General features: G+C 37.1%; 1 protein-coding gene across 1 annotated transcript in view; it reads left to right on the plus strand.

Annotated features, from left to right (window-relative positions):
• Positions 1–26738, plus strand: part of LOC132155367 (E3 ubiquitin-protein ligase HECW1-like) — a 47519-nt gene that overhangs the window by 13517 nt on the left and 7264 nt on the right. Inside the window, 20 exon segments of the mRNA XM_059564241.1 lie at positions 7795–7902; positions 9427–9521; positions 11245–11320; positions 12281–12447; positions 16470–16612; positions 16742–16842; positions 17835–18052; positions 18055–18508; positions 18511–18630; positions 19842–19871; positions 19874–19925; positions 21647–21759; positions 22305–22426; positions 23021–23206; positions 23295–23429; positions 23526–23631; positions 24732–24828; positions 24920–25003; positions 25139–25245; positions 26344–26458. Coding sequence (XP_059420224.1) covers positions 7795–7902; positions 9427–9521; positions 11245–11320; positions 12281–12447; positions 16470–16612; positions 16742–16842; positions 17835–18052; positions 18055–18508; positions 18511–18630; positions 19842–19871; positions 19874–19925; positions 21647–21759; positions 22305–22426; positions 23021–23206; positions 23295–23429; positions 23526–23631; positions 24732–24828; positions 24920–25003; positions 25139–25245; positions 26344–26458 — 2629 coding nt within the window.

Genomic DNA, 26738 nt, shown 5'->3' on the forward strand with positions numbered 1-26738 from the left:
GAATTTTTTTATAACTCATCCGTTTAAATTATATTAAGACTTAAAGTTCTGCATAATTAAGGGCGTAGCCACTTGAGTGACAGGTGGATTGCCGCTGCTGACACTGCCGTCGTGCTAGGTGGGTGTGGCTACAGCAACTAGCTCCCGCCTTTTTGCCCATGTTTGATTGTCCGGGAGAGTCGCGCGGTGACGCGCTGCCAAGATGGCGACAGCCCGCTCTACACACTTTAGGCTTCAAAAACTCTCTTCAGGGGTCTACGGGTGACGTCACGGACACTACGTCCATGTTTTTATACAGTCTATGGTTGTCACGCAGCTCAGCTCTGAAACTCTAAAACTCAGACTGAGCGAAAATTAAGCTTCGCAACCTCGCAACTAAAAAAATAAAAGTCTGGAGGGAGGGCCTTCTGCTCTTGGCCAATGCTTTGCTGTCTGCTGACTTACAGTCCAATCACAAGTCGTATTTACTGGAAAGGGGGATTGACCGACTGCTCCGCCAGTGACAAAAGCGCACAGGATAGATTTCTGGCCACAAGGCGGTCCCGCCTAGGATGGCGCACGGTCCGGTTCTAAAATAAGGTTTCCGACTTGTCGCTGGAATTCAACATACAATTGCCAGTAGCCACTGAGTTTACCACTAATAGTCCGGCGGTGCATCAGTATACACACTCACCTCACTTTCCTCAGCTGGCGACTCACTTTCCTCAGCGAACGACTCACTTTCCTCACGCAGTGGACCACTGACTCTCTCTTCATGTAGAGACCGAATATTACAATTAAAGTGACTTCTATAGTGCATCCAAAAGAATATTTAGATATTATATTTAAATATTCAGAAAGGTGTACAGTGTATTTTTTTACTTTCATTACTAAAATCTTTTGTAAAAATAATAAAAAATAACCCTGAATTATAATCTAAACATCTGTATTGTCATATATTATATAAGTAGTATATATATATATATATATATATATATATATAACATAAATAAGAAGGCTAATAAATATATAATGTTTAAAACATATGATAAACTATTTGTTCTCCACCACATCACTAAAATTGATACTGTGTGTGTGTGTGTGTGTGTGTGTGTGTGTGTGTGTGTGTGTGTGAGTGAAAGAGAGTGCTTTCTGCATTGAGGATATTCTGTAGTCTCAGACCTTCGTTTGGGTAAATCTTTACTGGATTGTCTGTACTCAATCCTTATCCATCTTCAAGAATCAGCTTAAAACACATCTCTTCCGAATTTATTTGACCCTCTAACTTTAAGACTCACTATTCTTAAAAAAAAAAAGAATAATATTAAGTTTTCTTTTATTATACAATTAACAAAGGCAAAAAAGACCTCTAATAGCATGCTCTATTCTTTTTCTATTCTATCTGTTTTCTTTTTTCTTTATTATATTATTTAAAAGCCTTTGTTACGTGTAAGCTAACTGAGACTTCTTATAGCACTTGTATATCATTGCTCTTTTGTTGTTTTTTATTGCTTCCATTGTTGATATTATTATTATCGTGACTTGTCACCACCTACTGGAGGTTTTAGTTTCATATTTCACAGGGTACAAGCTCCGGAGCTCCGGAGGATAGATTAACCACTGCCAGATCTGGCTGGAGAGGACGCTGGTGTCGTGTGTTCGCCGCTTCTCAGCCTGCTGGACTGCTGTGACTGTTCTGTGTGTCTGCTCTGCTGGTGGCAGATATTGAGCTTTGTTTGGATGTTGGAAGGGTGTGGACCCTTGGACGGTTCACAGTGTAGTAGCTGGCTGGGGCTTTCTCGCCCAGTGAGCTGCATTGGTCCGTGGCTAGGCTAACCGGCTGCTGCTACCAGATGCTGTCCTTAAACCAGGTCTTCTGTAGTCCGCGTGGGCTCCCCTCACCTCCAACGCGTGCCACGCTTGTCCCCTGGGTTGCTGCGGGCACTGCCGCTTGTCCTGGTGTGCATAGTCATCATTCATCCACGTTTGCCGGATCCATGGATTACTGCTAACTGTAGCATTACAGCGCCTCTTCCATCCACCATGCTCCGGTACCTGCCGAACCAACTCTTGGAACTTAACACTTGCTTCGCCCCATCAAACATCTTTGCTCTCAAGCAATTGGGCATTCTTCGCCGACCCCGCTACGTCCATAGAGGGTCACGGCGGCGTTTTGTTTACCGCCAGAGCATCCCCGAGGGCTCAATTCCAAGCCTGTGGACTGCTGGCGGCGCGTGCCAACGACGTCATCGGATGCGTCATCAGAGCTCTCATGGTTCAGGTCTAAAAAAAAAATGATAACCGGCCACACTCAGGCCCCCTGCTGGAGGAACCACTCACTGCACGCCCGGGGAAACGCGGAGTGGACCATACTGTGCTGCGCTCTCTGGTAAAGTGGACTCCATCTTCAGTGATTAAAATGGAACTGTTAAACTGCCAATCACTTACCAATAAGTCATCCTTTATCCACAACTATATTTTTGATCAGAAGATTGATTTTGTGTGCCTCACTGAGACCTGGCACAAATCAGAAGTGTATTCTGCACTTAATGAAGCATGTCCTTCTGGCTATACATATCTGGAAAAAGCCAGGGGTACTGGACGTGGAGGGGTTTGGCGGCTATTCATCGCTCTGATTTGCACCTTTCCTCTGTGACATTGCCAAAGTTATTATCATTTGAAAGCTTGGCTTTTACATGCGAAAAACCCATCACACTTACAACCATCATCATATACCGGCCACCTAAACCACCCCCACGTTTCATTTCAGTATTAACTGAGCTACTCATGTCAGTGTGCACCACATCAAACAATGTGGCAATTCTTGGAGACTTTAATATCCATGTTAATTCTCCCACTAGTCATTATACTACAGAATTATTACAACTTCTTGATACAATCAATCTCAGACAACTCGTGACAGTCCCTACCCATACAAAAGGGCACATACTGGACCTCATTATAACAAATTTTCCTGTTAACAATGGTCATGTACATGATTTAGGCATATCTGATCATAATACCATATCATTAGACTTTTCATTCCTGACCTCACTCAATAAGCGTAAACATAAAAATCTGCTTTCGCAAAACAAAAGAAATTAACCCTGAACACCTGTCTTACGACCTACAAAATCTGGCCATATCCGCCCATCACTCTTCTCCTGATGCACTTGTTGATCAGTACAATACCGGACTGCAAGAGATACTTGATGCCCATGCGCTCCTCAAGACACGAACTGTAAACTTTACACGCTCTGCCCCATGGTACACTGGTGTGCTTCGTAGACAGAAGGCGGCTGGGAGGGTCCTTGAGAGGCGCTATGTTGCCTCAGGGCTGACTGTCCATAAAACTGCTTATAGAGAGCACCAAAGATCATATTCCAAATTACTCAGTCAGGCACGATCACAATACTATTCCAACATCATTAACAATAACCCAGGAAATTCAAAACAGCTCTTTAAAACAATAAATCATCTTCTCAGTCCACCAACCCTGAGGCAAAATAACAGTACAGATGATCAGTGCAATAAATTCCTTGATTCTTTCACCACAAAAATAACTACCATCCGTTCTAACCTAACACCCAGCAATGTCATTCCATCCATCCCCTCAACCTCAGCACCAACATTCTCTCATTTCATTCTCCCCACACACAGACAGGTTGAGACTCTCATACACAGTATGAGACCCTTAACGTGCTCACTGGACCCCTTTCCCACTGCTCTGATCAAATCAAATATGACTTTCCTAAGCCCTCTCATCACCACCATTATAAACTCTTCCCTGCAATCTGGCCATTTTCCAATCTCTCTGAAAACTGCACTTATCAACCCTCGGCTTAAGAAACCCTCCCTCGATCCTGATGTTTTATCAAATTACCGGCCTATTTCTAACCTCCCATTTCTCTCCAAAGTCATTGAAAAAGTAATTGCCACCCAAATCCACAATCACCTTCACTCACACAGTCTCTATGAAGAATTCCAGTCTGGTTTCCGCTCCGCCCATAGTACAGAGACAGCCCTGGTCAGGGTCACAAACGATCTGCTTGTGGCCGCTGACCAGGGCTCTCCATCCCTTCTCCTGCTCTTGGACCTCTCAGCCACCTTCGACACTGTTGACCACGCCATCCTCCTCCACCGTCTGCAACACTTCATTGGCATTTCACACATAGCATTTCAGTGGTTTCAGTCCTACCTGACTGATAGAGTTGAGTATGTGGCCCTGGGGGGAGCCAGGTCGAGGCCCCACACAGTCACATGTGGAGTGCCTCAGGGTTCGGTCCTCGGCCCCACCCTTTTCTCCATTTATATGCTTCCCCTGGGCCACATCATAAGCAAGCATGGAGTTGCCTTCCACTGCTATGCTGATGATACTCAGCTCTATGTCAGGTTGGACCCCACATCCCCTACATCATCACTCCCCACTCTAACTGCTTGCCTGGAGGAGACAAAGTCATGGATGACTGACAACTTCCTTCAACTAAACAGCTCCAAAACTGAAGGTCTCCTCATTGGGACCCCACACCAACTCCGATCCTCCACCCTGACCATTTACTCATTTGCTGGCCATGACATTTCTCTCACATCCTCTATAACAAACCTGGGGGTTCGGTTTGACCCCCACCTATCATTTAACACCCACATCCAACATATCTGTAAGACTGCATTCTTTCATCTCCAGAATATCTCCAAACTCCGCCCCTCCCTCTCCTTTTCTGATTCAGAGAAGCTGGTTCATGCCTTTGTCTCCTCCAGGCTCGACTACTGCAATGCACTCCTCATCGGGATCCCTGGCAGGAGCCTGCAGAGACTGCAGAGACTGCAGTACATTCAGAACTGTGCTGCCAGGGTTCTGATGAGGGTGCGTAAATCTGAGCACATCACACCCAGGATTGAGGATTGAGGTTCAGGATTGAGTACAAGATATGTCTCCTGACCTATCAGTGTGTCTACGGTAGCGCACCAGTGTACCTCCAAGACCTCATCAATAGGCAAAACCCAACCCGACATCTCCGTTCCTCTGATAGCCACCAACTCCAGGTCCCCAAGTCTAAACTCCGCACTATGGGAGATAGGGCCTTCCAGGTGGCTGCACCTCGACTGTGGAATACCCTCCCCAACCACCTAAGGACGCCACAATCTATTGAGGTTTTTAAAAATAATTTAAAGACTCACTTATTTTGTATTGCATTTTCTTAATATAATTCTGTTTTAATGCTGTTTTTGACTGTTTTTATGTTCAGTTATTTTATCTGTGCACCTGTAGCACTTTGAGATGTGTTCTTCATGTGTAAAGTGCAATATAAATAAAATGTATTATTATTATTATTATTATTATTATTATTATTCCATTGACATTTTGAGTCACCGACGTTGCAAAAACCCAACAAAAACATGTCCTAAGAGTCCAAAAGCATTCACTGCGCAATGAAGCCTGTTAGAATTAATAAATACAGTTAGAATGTCCTTATAGTTTAAGCCATGAAAAAAAATGTTTTACGTTTTTATATTCATTGAACATTAAGCAATTCTTGAGTATCAGCACATGTGCGCGAGCACAAATGTGCTATTAATTTTGTAGCTACAACAGTGCATAGTAAGGGGCCGGTCACATATCGCGTCTTTTGCGCGCTCAAGCTTGTTATTTCCAATGTAGGCATGCGGTACTCGCGCTCATAATGGAAGCGACGGTACGACGCGCTCGTTTTTTCCAGGCGCGTCCGCACCGCATCGAGTTAAAAACAGCTCACCTTTTCAGAATGCCGCAAGCGCACCGCAGGTCATGTGACAAGAACCAACCAATCAGCTTCATCCTTTCCCGTAACAACGTTGAAAGCTCAGCCAAGATGAAGGAATTTTGAAATAAATTTAGTAGCAGAGCTACTGCAAGCGATTTTTAGTGCTGCAAATTCATTTATCCTTTGCTGAAATTTCCACGTCTTCATGGAGAGAGCAGGTCATGGTTGCTTAGCAACAGCAGACGCCTTAGGAGCGCAACTGCCCGAGCGCTTTGGAAAGAAGGAGAAAGCGGCGCGTTTTCCACGCGTTTTTAGGTGCAACATGTGAACGGCCCTTAATATGGTGTTTTGTTCCTTGAATTCATCAGATTTTCAACGATTTAAGTGAGCCAGTGATTCAACAGTCCATTCAAATGGACTCTCTTGTTTCCTTTCTAATAGAATCAGCCATTTTGAATGAAAAGTTTGATTTGAACGATTCAATAAATACTTAAACCATGGATTTGCTGTCACCTACTGGCGGTTTTATTGTCGTCATTATTTATCCATGACAGGCCTAAACCAGACAAGGTTGCCAGCAATAGCCTACTACCAGCACACACACACAAAAAAAACACATTTAGCTAAATATTTACCAAAATTCATCAATTTCAGGCCACAGAAGGAAAAAAGCTTATAAATAACAGTTCATTTAATAAGGCAATTTTTTCAATAAAACCTTTTTTAAAATTATGATTTTGTAATTTGTAATCATTATGTGGAATTAGCTACAGGACCAACCCCCCGCCCCCCGAAAAAGAAACTGAGTTGAGGAAAGTGAGTCGTTCGCTGCGTGAGGTGAGTGTGTATACTGATGCACCGCCGGACTATCAGTGGTAAACTCAGTGGATACCGGCAATTGTATGGTGAATTCCAGCGACAAGTCGGTAACCTTTTTTAAATTTTAGGATCGTTTATTTTGCCTATCCTGTGCGCTTTTGTCATTGGCGGAGCAGTCGGTCAATCCCACCTTTCCAGTAAATACGACCTGTGATTGGACTGTACGTCAGCAGACAGCAAAGCATTGGCCAAGAGCAGAAGGCCTTCCCTCCAGGCTTTTTTATTTTAGTTGCGAAGCTTCATTTTCGCTCAGTCTGAGTTTTAGAGTTTCGGAGCAGAGCTGCGTGACAACGCTGCCACAAATCACGTGAGTCGCAAGCTCGCAACTGTGTGGGCGTATCTCCGCAAAGTGGGTGTTGTAAACTCAGCTCTGAAAAAATTGTCTGCAAATGTAATGCAATGTAATAAGTTTCGCCCTTTCGAACCTCAGTTTTCAGAGTTTTTAAAACTTTTTTTCACCTATTCGCACACCAGTTTTCAGATCACTATTTACAAGGTTTCAAATCTTGAAAACAAACTATACACTGGGAGAACAGTGACAAATTCGAAACTCTGAAAAAATGATTGCACAACACCATTAAAAAGAGTGTTGCACTTATGAAGAAGGAAAACTCAAAAACAAAATTATGTTTGAAGAGATTTAATTTTTTTTTACTGCTTTGCAAGCCTGCAAAGCTCTGTTTTCAGAGTTTCAAAACTTTTTTTCACACATTCGCACACCAGTTTTCAGATCACCATTTACAAGGTTTAAAACCTGGAAAACAATCTAATACAGTGGGAGAACACTGACAAATTTGAAACTCTGAAAAATTCTTTCCGCAACATCGTAAAAAAATGTTGCAGTTCTGAAGAAGGAAATCTCAAAAACAACAATGTTTGCAAAGATATTTTTATTTTTTTACATTTTGCAAGCTTGCAAATCTTATTTTTCGATCTTGCAAAACTTTTTTTTGTAAGATTTTGAGTTTTCGAACACTTAGTTTCAACTTTTCAGACCTTTATTTTCAGTTTTGAATCATGGCAGGATTTAAATCCCATACTTTTTGGCTTTAATTTGAGCCTTAAAGAGTATGTGCCTTTTACAGTTACAAAAAGCTTTTTATTTTAAAACTATCATGAATGAATAATCAAAGATGTGATTCTCTGTATGCCATAAAAAATAAGATAAGAGGCTTTTCTCTTCTCGTTCTCTTAGATGAGGTTCTGTCAGAGAACTTTCTGGACTACAAAAACCGAGGTGTGAACGGCTCCCACAAAGGTCAGATCACCTGGAAGATCGAGGCCAGCTCCTATTTTGTAGAACGTATGTGCACTTTTTGCAAACCATACTTATTAAATGATGCAGTATTATAGATGCTCTTTTCCCACACACAGGATGCCATTAGTGCTTTGTTCTTGGCTGCATGCATTTTATGGCTGCTATGGGAACATGCAAAAACACGAAAGCAAACCACTTCCATGCTAACAATTTTAGATGGTGTTTCAGATAAGAAGTGTGAAGGGAAATTCAGGTGTGACATTCTACTAGCACGCAAAACATTTCTCATGATAAGAAGCCTGTGTGCTTGTATTAATATAAAGCTGTTTGGAGGTTATATAAGGCTTTGCTGTCTTTGCTTGACAGTCCAGAAAGCATTTCAGGCCATATGGCTCATATGCTGCTGCTTTTTTTTCATGTATTGTTGGCACTTTTACTTTTACGGATACTAGAGAGAAAACGGCATCCCAATGGCCGTGGGCCAGTAGACAGAGGCCACCTCTTTGATATTATGGTGACTACATACAGACTCAAACTTGCATCGCCTACTAGAGCAGCATGGCTAAATCTCTTTCTTTTACTGTGTTCTGTACTATCCCAGTATCACAGTGCAATAGTGCATGTTAAATATTTTTTCTTCCTAGATTTCTGTTATGGGTTGCTAGCTGCGGTGTTAATAAAGATCTGTTTTTAGACAGAAATAAAGCAGGGCTCTGTGAAATCCATTTGATTTCGGTTTTAATATTTCTAGATTAAATTTGAAGTCTGTAGTCAAGACCTTATTTAAATAGCAGTCTTTTTCCAGTTCAATAATCAAAGACACCAGTTTTATTAATTTTACAGCTTTAATCCAAAACTTCAATGACATTCCGCATTATACAGTAAATTTATAAATGCATTTTCAACATTATTGAAATCAAATGGCCCCCCAGAAATATTATTTATTTAAGGATGTTCATGGCGATTTCTAACTAGGTCAGATAGAATATTTCCAGATTGATTAGTATTTTTGTATTATTATTGATCTACTTCATTCTAATTACCCAGATGTCATATGAGGAATTTTTTTTGTACGTCCTGTAAATGTAATTTAATTTAAAATTAATATTACACATGATTTTTAATATTATAAATGCCATTATTTCTCAAATAGCAAGCACGATTTCTTCTATCAAAACACTTTTGTTCTTGGGTTAATGTTTCCTATTCCTGTTAAAGAGGAAGTTGGGGTGGGATGTAGGCAGGGTCCCTTTTTAAAAAAATGATACAATGACCACATTCAACTATTTTTACCATGAGCAAAACCAGTCCCGACCATTTTTTCCAGACACTTCCTTCTCAAGCATCTGATGGTTGGGGGCCTGAAATAAAGTACAAGAGAAACTCAATGTTTGCTATTTCTAACAGCAGTTGTAATTTATAGGGTTGAAATGTTAACTTGTCAGTATTTTATTAGTCCCACCATGTAAATATAGATGATTTATGCATATCTGAAAGAAAGATTTGAATATTTAAAATCTGCATAAAGTTTCTTGCTGTGATCTTTTTCTGTGCTTGGCTCTTCTTCAGCGGAGTCTAAGATCTGTTTTAAATATTATCATGGAGTGAGTGGAGCTCTGTGGGCCACAACGCCTTGTGTGACCGTGAAAAACCCCTCCGCACCGGTGAGCGAAAGAAAGAAGCATTGTCTATGTTTTTTTGTTTTGTGTCATGATTTAAATGTCCAGATATCATGCATTTAGATGAGCAGTGGTGAGGAACACACAGATTAATCATGTAGAAAGTGTACATTACTGCTGCTTCATGTTGCAAATGTGTAGAGAATGCTGCTGTTTTATCTTTCGTCATGTTTCATCAAGAGTTTCTCAAGAGCAGAACAGTCTGTGCCTTCCGTTTCTCAGAGGATTAATCATTTCATGGCTTAATACAGGCCTACCTCCAGAGCCATAGAGTCAGCCAAACTCTCTTTTTGTTTCTTAAAAGTAAAATGCGCCAATTCCAAGACACAGGCCTTTAAGGTGAACTTAAAGTGTTAGTGTACCTAAAAAAGAAAATTCTGTCATCATTTACTCATCCTCATGTCATTCCAAATCCATTAGACTTCAAACACAAATTAAAATATTTTTAATAACACTTGAGAGGTTTCTGCCACATTGAAAGTTCAGGTAACCAAAACTTAGTTGCCCCAAATGGTAATAAAAATGTTGAATCCCATTTCACTTGAAAGTCTTGTGAAGAGATATAATCTCTTTATATAATGAGCAGATTTAATTGACACTTTTGTTCACATATAAACACACATACATATAGTGCACACAAAATCATCACACACTGGAACAAACTTCATTGTTTAGATGTAAATAAAAGCCTAAATTAAATCTGTTCATCATTTACAGTAATCATGTTTCTTCATAAGACTAAACCACGTGTCATATGGTTTCATTTTACAATGACTTTATGACATTTTTGCATCTTCAAAGTTGTGGTTACTTAGACTTTCAATGGAGAGACAGAAATCTCTAAGGTTTCATAAAAAATATCTTCAAAGTTTAACCAAAGTCTTTCGGGTTTGGAACAACATGGGGGTGAGTAAATGATGACATCATTTTCCTTTGTGGGTGAAATTGTAAGATTTTATTTCCACTTGTGAAAGGAAAAAAAATGTACTAACTCTATAGCAAATTAGTTTTCACCATGTATATTCATTTTTAATTTTCATTAAACATTTTATATTTTTGATCATTCACTTTCTAAACACTCTACTTAATCATCCTTGATATCTTCATATCTTGTTCTGTCCAACCCAGTGTCAGAAATACAAAATTACAATTTATTGTTTTGGTGGGAACTGAGAGATTGCCTCATTTATGATGTTTTGATGCATACAACAACAACATGCAATAAAAAAACGTAAGGGAAAAACTATTCTGTTGTAGTTTTTGATCAGATATTGCTACTGATACTATGTGAACGTGTGTAACAGAACCAATGAAATCAAACACATTTGTGACCCTGGACCACAAAAAAAAGTTTTTCTTTTTATGCCAAAGATGGATATTAAGTTAAGATCATGTTCCATGAAGATATTTTGTAAATTTCCTACCGGAAATATATCAAAACTTAATTTTTGATTAGTAATATGCATTGCTAAGAAATTCAACTAGACAACTTTAAAGGTGATTTTCTCAATATTTCGATTTTTTTGCACCCTCAGATTCCAGATTTTCAAATAGTTGTATCTCGGCCAAATATTGTCCTATCATAACAAACCATACATCAATGGAAATATTATTTATTCAGCTTTTAGATTATGATTTAAAAAAAATTGACACTTAAGACTGGTTTTGTGGTCCAGGGTCACATTTACACTGATCTTTCTGCTATCAGGTGTTTAAGCCGGTGGCCACAGATGACGTACCTCAGAGTCAAGGCAGCAGAAGACTCATCAGCTTCTCTCTCTCAGGTGTGAGTTGTATAAAAATGGGCATGACCAGTCAATCATTAAGCTGTATCAATATTTAAAGGGCTTCCATATTGAGTGTCTCCAGAGGATTTCATTATTGATCCACTGCTTTCAGGCTGCTGTGCTGTAAACAAATATTGGAACATATTTACCTCAATTACTTATTTCTTCCCTTACAAAAAAACAACTTCGCCAAGGGGCTTTTTTGATACCAGTCTTCTTCTTTGCAATTTAGAGATTTTAGGATGCTAATTTGGCCTCCAACATATAATAGTAAAATGAAATATGTTCTATTCTATTATATAATATTATATATTATTCTGTTCTCTTCATTTCCCATATTTTTCTATTTTATTTCATTCAGCTCTCTCTAAATGTTTTTTTTTTTTTTTTTGCTACATGCAATTGTGTTCTTTCTGTTCTGTTTTTTGTTATATTTTGGAATGTTCGTTTCAGTTTTGTTATATTATGTTTTGTTTTATTCTGTTCTGCTTTTGTTAATTTTTTAATTCTGTTTTATTTATAACGTTTATTTTGTTCTTTTCTGTTTTGTTTATTTTGTTCTGTTCTGTTTTGGACTGTTCAGTTTATTTTGTTTTATTCTGTTTTATTTATTTTTATTATTTTCTGTTTTGTTTTATTCTGTTTTATTTTGCTCTGTTTATTTTGTTCTGTACTGCTTTGTTCAATACTGTTTTTTTAAAAAAAAAGTTCTGTTCTGTTTTCTTTTATATACTGTTTTATATATATATATATATATATATATATATATATATATATATATATATATATATATATATATATATATATATATATATATATATATTCTGTTACATTCTGTTATATTTTATTCTGCTAAATCCCCTACTTTACATCCTGGTCTTTGTCTCTCTGTGCTGTTTCTTCTAATTCAGTTATGTTCTGTTATAATTAATTTCCTTTTTTTTATGTTTTGTTCAGATTTCCAAGCCACCGGTCTGAAGAAAGGCATGTTCTTCAACCCCGACCCCTACCTGAAGATTGCTATCCACCCTGGCAAGCACAGCATCTTCCCTGCCCTTCCTCACCACGGCCAGGAGAAGAGATCAGGCATCTGCAATATCATTAATCCCATTTGGCAGAGGGAGGTATGGGAAACACACAACCACACACACACTAGATTAAACATGCTCATATAAAAATCCTCATAAAAGAATATCTGGTCCCAGTCTTATTTATTCACAGACATTTAACCCAACGCTGCTCTTCTGTGCTTTGCAGAGTCCACATGGAGTTTGTCTTGTAAATCCTTTATTGTGCAAATAAACTTGATGCGTCACTGCAGATTCACAAACAGCTCACTGTTCTGTTGACTGATGGATAGAATTTAATATGAATCTCACTCAATTTTTTTCATGAAAGTAGTATTAATTTCGTCACCTATTTTTAATTTAGTCTTAGTCTTAGTCTTGTGCCAAATGTCCTTGTTAGTTTTAGTCATTCACATATCTTTTTTTGTTAGTCAAGTTTTAGTCAACTAAAAGTCTCGTCATTTTAGTCTAGTTTTAGTCAAAAGAAAACTCAAGGTATCTTAGTCAAGTTTTAGTCGACTAAAAGTCTTTTAATTTTAGTCTAGTTTTAGTCAAAAAATGTAATTTAAAAATCTTTTTAACACATTACAAAATAACACATTATTACTGAGATTATTACTGATAAACATTTCAGTAAAAAAAGTGTTTCACATATCTCAAACATTGGTTAAATATCATAATTACCTGACAAAATACACTTGTTGAATGCAAATGTTAAACGTGTCTGGTTTTCAAGATTCAAGATTTGTATTCGTCACATACAAAATTATATATAGCATATATAACCAGCAGTGAAATGTAAGTCAGGTCCGCTCCATGGACAGTGCAATTATTAAAGAAAACAACACAGATGAAAATATACATAAATATAGCTATGTAAGAATGAAATAAAAGTAAAAATATAAGAATAAAATATAAAAAAGATGTATATTGTAGAATTAAATATAGAACGCAAAATAATGTGCATGAAAGTAAACTGTAGTCTTAAATATTAAGATATACAGGGATGTACAATGTGCATATGTGCATTTTACTGTAGTCTTAAATATTAAGATACACAGGAATGTACAAGAAGCAAATGTGCAAACGTCGCTCGTCACTCGTGTTCGCTTCGGGTGTTGTGTGTTCAGCAGTTTCGTGTTGCAGCAACAGGAGTATGAGACCTGTAACTTGAGCAACAGCACGAAGCCGCGAACTCGTTCTAAATATTTTAAAGGCGTAACAGCAGATGAAAAAGCAAAGACGATTGTAGACGAAAATGAAGAGAGATTTTATCTTAGTTTTTATTTTATACAAAACATTTTCGTCTCCTCTTTTTTCGTCAACAATAATGCATGTTAATTTAGTCTTATTCAGCGTTTTTGAACAGTGGTGCAGTCTTGTCATCGTCTCGTCTTAGTAATGAAAAAAAAGGTCGTTGACAAAGATATTTTGTCTCGTCTCGTCTGACGAAATTAACACTACATTAAAGCGCATGTCTTGCAGGGCTCCAAACAAAAAAAATAGAGTAAGGAGCCATTGGCTCCTGTAAGAAAAAAACTTAGGCACCAAATAATTTTTTTAGGTGCCACAGAATAAATGTTTTATTTAATTCATTAGTTTATTATTATTATTATTATTATTTTTTTTACTTTTTAACATTTCAATCATACTTTCATGTGTCATCTTTTGTTGACTTTGTTGGCATTTTAATCCATTTTGTAGATGACCTGGGAACTAAGGTTCACTTAAAGTGGGAACTAAATGTCTTTTCTAACTTGAAATATACAGTCACAAAGAAATGTTCATTATCTGTACCAATATCATGGTCCATAAAATGTATGGATAATGCATCACTTGGCAACTGAGTGTTTTTTTGGGCTCATCCTCAATGCATCCTGTAAATGTTGTCATACACTCTTAAAGGGGTAGACTCACCCTCATGTCGTTCCAAGCCCGTAAGACCTCCGTTCATCTTCGGAACACAGATTAAGATATTTTAGATTTAGTCCGAGAGCTTTCTGTCCCTCCATTGAAACTGTGTGTATGGTATACTGTCCATGTCCAGAAAGGTAAGAAAAACATAATCAAAGTAGTCCATGTGACACAACACTGCAGTGACGCTGCTGACGTGTTATCTTTGTTATTGTGCACACCAGAAAACACGTCAGCTGCATCGTACGTCAACTGTCACAGCAGTCACAATAGACCTGGAAGAGAAGACAATGCTGAATAAAGTTGTAATTTTTGTTATGTATTATGTAAAATGTATTTTCAATGCTTTAACAAATTCTAACTGATCCACTGTATCACACGGACTACTTTGATTATGTCTGCGGTTCTGTTAGATCCGATGGATAAGGATGGAAGGAAAATGAAGATGTGAGCTAGAACGCTTCTAGGACACCTTAAGTTTGTGCCAGGCCTTCGGCCTCGACTTTTCATTCATCACCATCCTCTGACTTAGAATAGTTCTTTCTCATTACCTAACTTCATGAACGAGTCATTATCTGGCTCGGCTCGGTGTTCATCTCTCTCTTCACAGCAGTTCAGTCAGTGTACTGTTTGAGTAAATGAATTACTCCGGGATATTGGTTTGTTTGAACTCAGAGGGAGTGTCAGCCACGTTAAAAAAGTTAACAGCTTAAGTTGTTTGCGGATTAATGCGTATTGGAGACACGAACCATTTTAAACAATTCAGTTTGATTTGGTGAACTGGTTCAAAAAGATCCGGTTACATCGAATGATTCGTTCGCGAACCGGATATCACAAACTGCTTTGTTTTGAACTCTCTCTCACAACAGACACGGAAGAGAAGACAATGCTGAATAAAGTCGTAGTTTTTGCTATTTTTGGACCAAATTTTTTTTTCTATGCTTCAAAATATTCTAACTGACCCTCTGATGTCACATGGACTACTTTGATGATGTTTTTCTTACCTTTCTGGACATGGACAGTATACCGTACACACAGTTTCAATGGAGGGACTGAGAGCTCTCGGACTAAATCTAAAATATCTTAAACTGTGTTCCGAGATAAATGGAGTTGTTACTGGTTTGGAACAACATGAGGGTAAGTTATTAATGACATAATTTTGATTTTTGGGTGAACTATCCCTTTAAGTGTCATATGCACCTTTTACAAAGGTGTGTTTAAACTTAGAAACTGATGTTTCCTTCAGGCTGTAGATCTGCTGAATATCAAATTGATATAAATAAAAGTTTTTATTTCTCTATTCTTAACTGCTTAAGCTTTAACTATGCCCACTGTATGCGTGTGTGTGTGTGTGTGTGTGTGTGTGTGTGTGTGTGTGTGTGTGTTTGTATGTGTATGTTAGACTAGTTTAAGTGTTTATGTAGTTAATAAAGTCTTCCTTGTATCACACTTGAGGTTGTTCATTGTTTGCTCATAACTGGAGTCCCTAATCATGCAGATTTGTTCTACATGCTCTGAGTAATATTGTACAGTAAGAAAGTTATTTTCTTTAACCAGGAAATTAACGTTCTTAGAATTGACAGGAAATCATTCTAATATGATGATTTGCTGCTCAAGAAACATTTCTGATTATTATCAATGTTGAAAAAAGTTGTGCTGCTTAATGTTTTTGTGGAAACCACAACCACAAATTTTTTTTTCAGGATACTTTAATGTATAGAAAGTTCAAAAGAACAGCACTTAACTGAAATAAAAATCTCTTTTAACATTATAAATGTCTTTTAATGTCACTTTTAATCATTTTACAACATCCTTGCTGAATTAAAGCATTCATTTATTTCAGAAAAACCTTACTGACCTCAGATTTCTGAACATTAGTAGTATACGCAGTTAGTATGAATTATTTGGTGTTTTCTCAAAAGTACTTGATCTTTAAATTAACTGCAGTCGTTAAATAGATTAGAATTTTGTTAAATGGCAGTTACCCTGAGCAGTGTCTTTTACACCAGCAACATCCAACACTGATGAAGCGCGACACTGCATGTGTAATGTGTATTTGCTTGATACCAACATGATTTGTATTTATTTATTTCACTTTAGGTTACAAGTTTTGTTTTTAATAATTGCTATCTCTCCCTCCATGTCTTTGTATTTCCTGCTCGTAGCGCTTTAATTTTGTGTCTCTGCCCACGGATGTATTGGAGATCGAGGTGAAGGACAAGTTTGCCAAAAGCCGACCCATCATAAAGCGTTTCTTGGGCAAGCTGTCCATGCCGGTGCAAAGATTACTGGAGAAACATGCTATCGGGTATGTGCTTAAATAAACAAACCAACCGTAGACAAAAATAGGCTGTTTTGTTTCATATTGAAATATGTGTTGTTTTGCTAATGAGTGAACTGCTAATTTTGAGGTGTTTGTTCATGTTTTTTGTCATAGTGATCGAGTGGTCAGCTACACTCTGGGTCGGTGGCTTCTAACAGAGCAAGTCAGTGGACAGCTGCAGTTCAGGTTTGAGATTACATCCTCCATCCACCCAGGTAAATCCAGCTCTTTAATCAACCTTTTATTGAATATAATATTTCATTAACATGTTCATTTCTGGTCTACAGCCTGTTACATTAAACAAAGAACTCTTGACAATAATAACTCTTGACTGATATTGAAAGTTCAGCTGTTAATAATACTAATTTTTGTGTTGTTGCGTTTATCATATCAATTATCTTAATTGATCTAATCATATATGATTAGATGATTGATATTAAAATCGGCATTCAATTAGTTTCTTCAAAACCGTACATACTATAGTTTGTGAGGTAACTTGATTAATGTCTCAAATGGCTTGTTAAGGAGAGATGTACTGTTTGTGACCTCACACATATATTCTATCTCATCCAATCCTGTCCTATTTCTTTGTCCTTATAAAAATACCATTCAAAAGTTTGGGGTTGTAATAGTTTAAGATGTTTTAGAAGTCTCTAATGCTACCAAAGACTGCATTTATTTGATAAAAAATACAGTAAAAACTGTAATATTGAGAAATATTATTAAACTTAAAAAATGTAATATATTTTAAAATGTAATTTATTTCTCTGATCAAAGCTGAATTTTCCGCATCATTACTCCAGTCTTCAGTGTCACATGATCTTTCTAATAAGTTGATTTGCTGCTCAAGAAACATTTTTTATTATTTTCAATGCTTAATATCTTTGTGGAAACAGAACAGAACGTTGAAAAAAACTGTGTTTATTTGAAATAGACATCTTTTATAAAATTCTTAATTGATGCATTGATCAATTGAATGCATCCTTGCTGAATAACAATATTAATTACTGACTTTAAACTTTTGACTAGTGGTGTAATTCATTATAATAAGCCACCATATTATTTCTTCTAATACTAGTCTAATCCAGCCACTTATGATAACATTAAAAAGTCTCATGATTCCCAGTATATCTAGCATGCTAACTGGCTAGTATTTTCATGTATGCATTATGTGCATGTAGTTCACAGCTTTCTTTCCTCTCCTCAGATGATGAGGACATGTCTTTTAGTACAGAGCAACCAGTGCCAGCAGCAGAAGCTCAAGTCCATCCTCAGGCAGAAGACACAATCAGTTTGGACCAGGGGGCCCCAGAGTTGCCTTTAGATGGAGAAACAGCATCTGTAGAGATGCCCATGGATGCTGAATCAGCCGAGGCAGAAGCTGTAGTGGAAGAGCCTTTAGAGTCAGAGCAGCATCCGCATCCGGAATCCACCACCTGCTGCACTGTCTCCCATCCACCGTGAATGCTCCTGAACCCGTCCAGACACAGAGTGTAGAAGAACAAGAGGAAGACGAGGAAGAGGGTGCGACCCTTGAACCTCATGCTTTAACACCCAACGGCACTCGCAGGACGCTGCCCCGCAGCCGCTCACACGAACGCCTCTCCGACCTCATTCAGATGCTTGATGGAGATGGACACCCGCTCAGGGCTGAGGGCCAAACCACAGGTCAAAGGTCACCAGGGCAAAATGAGTATGATTTGAGCCCGGTGCCATGCTGCAGTCACATGGCACAGAGGGCCTCGGGCCCCGTCCGGGCAGCGTCTCTAGACAGCGCGCGTCGGTCGGAGAGCACTGCGTTCTCCTCACAGGATGACGAGGATCTGGTTTTCGCTTTTGCCAACTTGTAATTGAAAAGTATCTATGAAGAATGGCCTGGCATGTGTTTGTGGTGTGTTTAGGAGAATGTCCTTTGCCTTGCAACCATCCTGCAGTTAGCCATTTGCCCGCCCTGCGCCCCGACCCACATCACTACCCCACCATAGACGAGCCGCTGCCACCGAGTGAGTGCTGTTGTCTCAGCGCACCTTGATAGTGGTCAAATGTCTCACAAATTTTGGGGATGTTTTACAGGTGAATCACCTATGGATTATATATAGGTTATCAAAATGATAAAAATACATATATATAGATTTTCTATAAATGTATATATGATATAATAATGGAATAAGTATAATAATAATAAGTTAATCTATATATATATATATCTTTTTTAACATAAATATATTCACTGTCACTTTTGATCAGTTTAATGTCTCTATGCTGATTTTATATTTATATGTATATATAGACATTAAACTGATCAAAAGTGACAATAAATAAATTTATGATGTTACAAAAGATTTATAGTTTAAATGAATGTTGTTTTGACTTTCTATTTATCAAATAATCCTTCCAAAGAAATATTAAGAAGAATTTTCAACATTGATAATAAGAAAAACATCTTTAAAATATCTTACAGACACCAAGCTTTTGAAACTGTAATTACTTTTTTGAAACAGTAATATTAGCATTGCCTTAATTTAATTATATTTAAAATTAATTATTATTAAACTGATAATGAAACATTTTTTTTTTAATTATAATCAATATAATTTAACATGCGTAATATGGGGTCATAAGTCTGTTATGAAACAAAAGCTATATGAACAAAATATTACTTCATGAAAATGTCTATAACAAGATGTTAACCCATACTAAAATAAAACGTTTGTTATGCATGTTGTTGCCCAAGTTTGGAAATTGCAAAATAAGTCGAAATCGGTAAAATCCATCCAAATGAATCACTTTCACCTGGTGTGTCTGCGTTCATATTTTTCATTTCAACACTGTGTAGTCAAACTACAACCAGTTACACGCAAACAAACTTTCATATCAGAAACGAGCATCTTCAGTGTCACTCTTACTAACCCACATTGAGATTTTAGCAATGATTATAACGTTATTCTGTGGCCTACTCAAGACCGTCTGTCACTTTTTCACGCTATTGTGGTTTGTGTCTGTATATGCCAAAATTAGTAAAATCTGAAGCATCCTACACTGAGGGGATCTTTGAGGCATTCTAACAGTAAAAACTGGATGAAGGTTTTTGTCCTAAATAGAGAGGGCCACAACCATTTTTGAAATATTTGTTCTTAAAAATTTTTGCCTGGCAGATAAGAATGTTGACTTGAGCTTCAAAAGTGTGTGTTTCTGTTTTGTTTGGCATGCACAGACTGGGAGGCCCGTATTGACAGTCACGGCCGGATGGCCTGCGCAGGTCTGGTTCTGTTCAACAGATGGAGCAGCTCAACAGGAGGTAAACAACAATAACAGTTTTCTGAAAACACCAAAGGACACTTCTTTTACAAAATAATCTGGAATACTTACCAATTGCTCTTATGGTGCATCCTGTGAAGCTCAAAACCTGTTTAGTTCTGACTCTCAGATCTGATTGGATGAGCCATGTTTTTGTGTTACAAATGCACCTACTTGTTCCAACAGTAAGCGGACTAAATTTAGGCCAATGAACTGTATTACTTTCACTACTAATTGTTATTTTAATCATTTTCAAAAAAAAAATTATTAAACATTTGTGTATTTGATCATTTAACTATTTTCCATTGTTTTTGAAAACTAATAACTTGGCAAAAGGATAATTTCTTGTTCTGTATTATTATTGTCTTGTGTTCCAGCACAAATATCTAAGCATTTTTAAATTAAGATGCATTTGAGATGCAAAATATAAAAGGTCAGATTTGTTAACAGCATGCACCAGTGCAAACTCTCTTGTTGTGTTAAAACAAATATTGTCAGCAATGAGAAAGTGTGGGCACAAGGGTATTTTTGTGGTTGATTGTATTGCATACGCATTTGTTGGAGATTTCCTTTCAGAGGATGTCAAATTTTTTGGAGGAGAGTATTTCAATGAATAATGTAACATGATTCACTAAGGTTTGCAGTCAGTTTACTGGTATTTGTCATTATTTAAAACATAAAAATAACTCTCAGTGGGGTAAGAAAAATAAATTTAATTCAAAGGAGAAACAAGTTTAGTTTTCTTAGGCCATTGATAGATTTCTTTCTTGTTGTAAGCATAAACCTCACTTAATTATGATGCATTACTGTAATTTTGAAACTTTAAATGTGATAAAATCACCAAGTTGGTCAGCATCAAGTGGTTTGTATTTAGCAAAGTATGACTGACTCTGTTGCTATATATTCTGCCCTCAATTTGTGTCTCTCTTCCGGAAGATAAGACAGATAGATAAACTCGTTCTAACACGTACACTTGTGGGAAAATGCAGCTTTATTCCACACCACGTTGACTGTGTATGTTGAAACAGAGTGAAACTACAGAAAGGAGAAGTATACTGAAGCTATAGTTCTCTCTAACAACACAGTAACATCTCATTTTAGTGGCATTTATGTTATATAGTCCTTCCATAGCTTTATAAACAAATTGAATTCAAATTAACCATAAAAAAACCTACAGACAATGCTCCTCTACAGATGATCACAAGATGAATGGTTGCTGCAATTTCAACTTAAAATGACTTTTTGGTAACTATATTTGAAAGGAAGCTACATAGGTATCAGAATTATAATCACTACAAACATTAAACTTAAATAGATTAACACTGTATTTTAACCAAATAGGCATATAATAGTAACCTTTGTAAAAATGATCAAAGCCAATGATTAAAAAAGTGATTTATCAAATGCTGCAGTTGTTCTGTAAACCAAGCACGTTCGCAATGGCTCATAAACATGCTCTCTATTGCCACCTACAGGACAAAAATAGAGGTGCTTTATCATGTTTCCATTTAGAGTGTGATTAAAGGCTGTTTATTTAATAGTCCAGAAGCAGCAGATTAGTGATTTTAGATTATTCTCAAAGCACACAAAGCTTTAATGAACCATTGAGCAGCATATGAGTTGGGCGTTTGGGTAGAAATAGTTGGAAAGGATTCTTTACAATGGGATTCATACTGTACTGATGTTAGTGACTAATAACAGCATTACTTGTGTCCTCATCAGGTACCAGACCATCCAGAGGACGATGGCCACAGAGAGGAGAAACGAGGAGACAGGAAGTCCTCACAACGAGAGAACAACCAACACTGAGACAGACTCGCCTCCACAGACAACCGGTAACAAACATAATGACTGTTGCTCTCTTACCCGCTTACCCGATAATTCATCCAGCTAGTAAATAGGGTATAATTTTCTCAACTCTTTTTAACACCATGTTTAAATCCATTTGCAGAAAAGGGGTGGCAAAAATCCTGCAGATTCCTGTTTGCATGCAACAAATGTTGACAGTAACCAATCAATGGCTTCAAAAGCCACATACAAGCAGCGTATATGCATTTCAGCTCCTCTAAAGCCATTTCATAGCCTTCTTTGAGGAAAATTTACTAACGGTTCAGGTTTAAGTCATTAGTAATTTAAAAACTTGTCTTTTGAAATCTGGAGTGTTTATGATGAATGTGAAAACTTCTTCGGTTGGTTTTGTGAGAACAACCTTGATATAGAAAGATGCTAAACAGGAAATGAACACAGAGCTCACATACCTTGTGAATGTGGAAGGTTTGACCGTGCAGAAGAATGAACACAATTTGAGAGCTGAGGCAAAAGGCTGGATTTTTTTTACAGTTTTGGTAAACGGTTTTAAATGATTATCTTCTCATTTAAGAGTTGAGAAGAGACGCCCCATGTTCTCCAGGTCATTGTCAGAAGATCACGTTACTGCTTCAGAGTCCAGCGGTCAAGTTCATCACTCACCCAGAGTTCTTCACTGTTCTCCACGCAAATTATGTGAGCGCCCTCCACACTACACTCTATTGACTAAATCTAAATCAATTCTTCTAGCTCTATAGATAATGCTGCTTAAGTTAGAATATTGTTCAAAAGTTTGGGGTCAGTAAGATTTTTCTTTTGGTAAGAAATACTTCTATTTAGTAAGAACACATTTACTTGATCAAAAGTGACAGTAAAGGCATTTATATTATTTTTTTAAAAAGTGAAAAAAAGGTCAACATTTATAATAATAAGAAGAAATGATAAGCAGCGGAATCTGCGTATTAGAATGATTTCTGAAGGATCACGTGACATTGAAGTCTGGAGTAGTGATGCTGAAAATTTAGCTTTGCATCACAGGAATAAATTACACTTATAATACAATATATTTAAATAGAAAACAGTTATTTTGAATCGTAATAATGTTTCACAGTATTACCCATTTTACTGTATTTTTGAACAAATAAATGGAGCCTTGGTGAGCATACAAGACTTCTTTTAAAAACATTTAAAAATCTTTTACAGACCCCAAACTTTTGAATAGTAGTATACGTGTCATGTTTTAATTCAAAAGTTTATGCTAGTAACATTTTTTTTTATTTAATTTTACAGGGTGCATATCGTATGTTCACAAACAGCTCGTGTCTGAAACACATGGTCCTGAAAATCAGACGTGATGCCCGAAACTTTGAGCGGTACCAGCACAACCGTGACCTGGTGGCCTTCTTGAATAGGTTTGCAGATGCTCAGCTGGAGCTGCCGCGAGGCTGGGAGATCAAAACAGACCTGCAGGGGAAGGTACCTCACATAACGCTCTTCCTAACGTCTCACCTCAGTGTCCATCAAGCCATTATTTCAACTGTCTGTCCTCTGTTGGTTTCCACAGTCATTCTTTGTAGACCACAACAGTCGGGCCACAACCTTCATAGATCCCAGGATCCCTTTGCAAAACGGCAGGTTGCCGAACCACCTGACGCGCCGCCAGCACCTGCAGAGACTATGCAGCTACAGCGCAGGAGAGGTCTGACACACTCATGATACAGAGACAAGACATAAAGATTGATCCTTTGTAGATGATACAGAAATGACTGTTATTTTACTTCTTTATTAAATCCAGGCATCTGAGGTGTCTCGCACCCGAGGGGTGTCTTTGTTAGCCAGGCCTGGAAACAGCCTTGCAGTAGCCATACGAAACCAAAGCCAGCAGGAGCCAGCTCCATCAGGTAAGGACCATTCACAAATAATGGACAGATCACTAATGTAGGTGCACTAAGGGTTAGTCGATGTAGTTAAAATAAGATGAAAAATATATATATTTTTCTGTTCATTGTTTGTTGTTAAATGGTTTAAAAATGTTTGTAAAATAAGTAAAAAATTATATTATTTAATAATTGCATTGGTAATGCATAGTTACAAAAAAAATACATTTTCAAATAAATGCTGTTGTTTTGAACTGTTTATTCATCAGAGAATCTTGTCAAATATTTCAGTTTACACAAAAATATGCAAACTGTTTTCGACATAATAATAATAATAAGAAATGTTTCTTGTAGAGCAAATCAGCATATTATAATGGTTTCTGAAGGATCATGTGTCAAAAGACTGGAGTAATTATGCTGAAAGGTCAGCTTTGATCATGGGAATAAATTATATTTTAAAATATATTCAAATATAATGCAGTTATTTTCAATTGTAATAATATTTAACAGTATTACTGTATTACTTTTTTATGAAATAAATGCAGCCTTAGTAAGCTTTAGTGATTTCTTTCAAAAACATTAAAACAATTACAAATCCCCCCAATATTTATTTTTCTGTTTCATCTTATTGGATGGCATTGCATTTATGTATTTGTTTTGAAATGGATTAAAAAGTAGATTTGAGTAGAAATCTAGTTAATGATCAAAGTTTTCAGTAAATCTCAGAATGAACTATTTAATTGTATTAATTTTTTATGTACCAATATAACTTTGCATAGTTATAATCAGCATACAGCATTCACCAACATGATTTTATTTAGATTTGATTGATAAATCAGTGGTTGAAATGTAAAAAAAAAAAAAAAAATACTTGATTTGCAGAAATGAATCAGACTTATGACAATAAAGTTTAAGCAAGACACTCTTTTTAATAAATCATGATACGAGGAGAAAGAGTGAAACTAGTCCTTTGGCACATTCTTTAGTGTGCTTATCTAGTCAAATAAAATTGACATTAATATCACAATGTTGATGACCATGATCATAAGCAAAGAAACCCAAACCATTATAAATATCCAGCGTATACCAGAGTTGATATGAATTATTTTCCGTCTGTTTCCCAGCATACAATGAAAAGATTGTAGTGTTTTTACGGCAACCAAACATCTTTGAGGTGCTACAGGAACGGCAGCCGAGCCTGGTGAGGAATCACTCGCTCAAGTATGACACTACACCTTCCTCTGTTACAAAAGACATCATTAGTTCTTTCAAACAGTTCTCAGTTTTTCAGCTGTGTTTATTATATCTACAGGGAAAAGGTGCATCACATCCGAACCGAAGGCACACAGAGACTGGAGAAGCTGTCATGTGATGCCGATCTGGTCATGCTGTTAAGGTAAAGCAACCTCCATCCTATGAACTGCCCATTCTAAAAATATATACATATACATGCACAGGAAATGTTTCCTGTGATTAACATTTCTAATACAAAACATGCTATTTTCAGAACGTGTTTTGCTTTGCTTTTCAGTTTGTTTGAGGGGGACATCATGTCTTACATTCTTCTCACATCATTTCACCCCGGGTTCAACTTCTCTCCACGATGCTCTCCTGGTTCTTCTCCTCAAAACTCTCCAGGTGAGTCGGCCAAGAGCTTTAAACATTATCCTTCAGATGCTCTCCAAACTGCATAATTGTTTTGATGTGACCTGATATGACATCAAGCAAAGTCAAAACCGTTCCTAGGCATCATTTGCACTTTCCAATAACATCCTTCTCAAATGCTTAAAGCTAAATATGCTATACCAGGACTTGGTGCTTGGTATAAAGTATGCACTCTTACAACTTTCTATAATATATTAAAATATAAACACCATAAAAATTGTCATAATTTATCAACAGTAGATCATAAGCAACCTTTTGGAATAAATGCGTGCTGTTCATTGATTGCAAACTTATCTGAAACCTTAAGCCTGTAGAACATGCAACAGCGCACCGTTTGATTTTCAATGTGCAGAGCTCACATTTATTTAATGAAATCATAGCCTTTTGAAAGTATTTAAAAATGTATTAATAAATTAATTAAATGTTTCCAGTTCTTCCTTCCCCAAATTTAAGACCTTCTAAAATGATAATTAAGACTTACATTTAAGATTGTTGAACTTAAATTTCATAAAACAGAATTTTTAGACTTATTAAGGACCCACAGGGACTTTTTTTTTTGCACACGTTCCTAAATACAGGACATTTTACAGTTCACATCTGTTTTTTGTCACAAATGTGAATGAAACGTTGTGGACTGAAAATGTGTCCCTGACCACCTCTTGAACATGCATCATCCCATTTACACCCATGTTAAGCGCTGGGATGTTAACACGGTTAAACCATGTTTAAAAAAACGTGTTTGCCACGTTTCCTTCTGTCCATAATGTGGTTAACTAGTCTTCTTTGTAACTAGTCAGTTTTGTAAAACTTGACTTCTGTGCAGGTTTGGACAATTCAGACAAATAAAACTGTCCTCTGAAACATTATCAAAAATCTTTGCCCGGAAACACGTCTTTAATCTAATGAAAGGAATAATTATTTCCCCTTTTCGTGTGTTTGTCCTCAAGGTGAACTCTTTCCGAGTCATTTGATGGCCTGCTGATCCTTGACAGTCTTTCCCTGATGACTGATATGTACAGTATAGTAAGCTAGCTTTGACATCTGTGCTGATGTTTTGTGGCTGTGTTTCAGGGTCCCAGAGGGCTCGGGCACCAGCGCCCTACCGCAGAGATTTTGAGGCCAAACTGCGCAACTTCTACAGAAAGCTGGAGGCAAAGGGCTACGGGCAAGGACCCGGCAAGATCAAGTGTGTAGTCTCTTCTGCTCACCAAGGCTGCATTTATTTGATCAAAATTACAGTAAAAGTAGTAAAATTGTGAAATATTATTATTAGAATTTAAAATAACTTTTTTTTTTCAGTTTTAGTTTGTAAATATTATATGTGTATAATTTAATATTTTCAAATGTCATTTATTGCTGAATTTTCAGTATCTTTACACCAGTCTTCAGTGTCACATGATCCTTCAGAAATCATTCTTATATGATGATTTTATGCTAAAGAAACTTTTTATTTCTTTATAAAAAGA

This window comes from Carassius carassius, chromosome 12 (genome assembly GCF_963082965.1).
Source record: "Carassius carassius chromosome 12, fCarCar2.1, whole genome shotgun sequence".
NCBI classification, from domain to species: domain Eukaryota; kingdom Metazoa; phylum Chordata; class Actinopteri; order Cypriniformes; family Cyprinidae; genus Carassius; species Carassius carassius.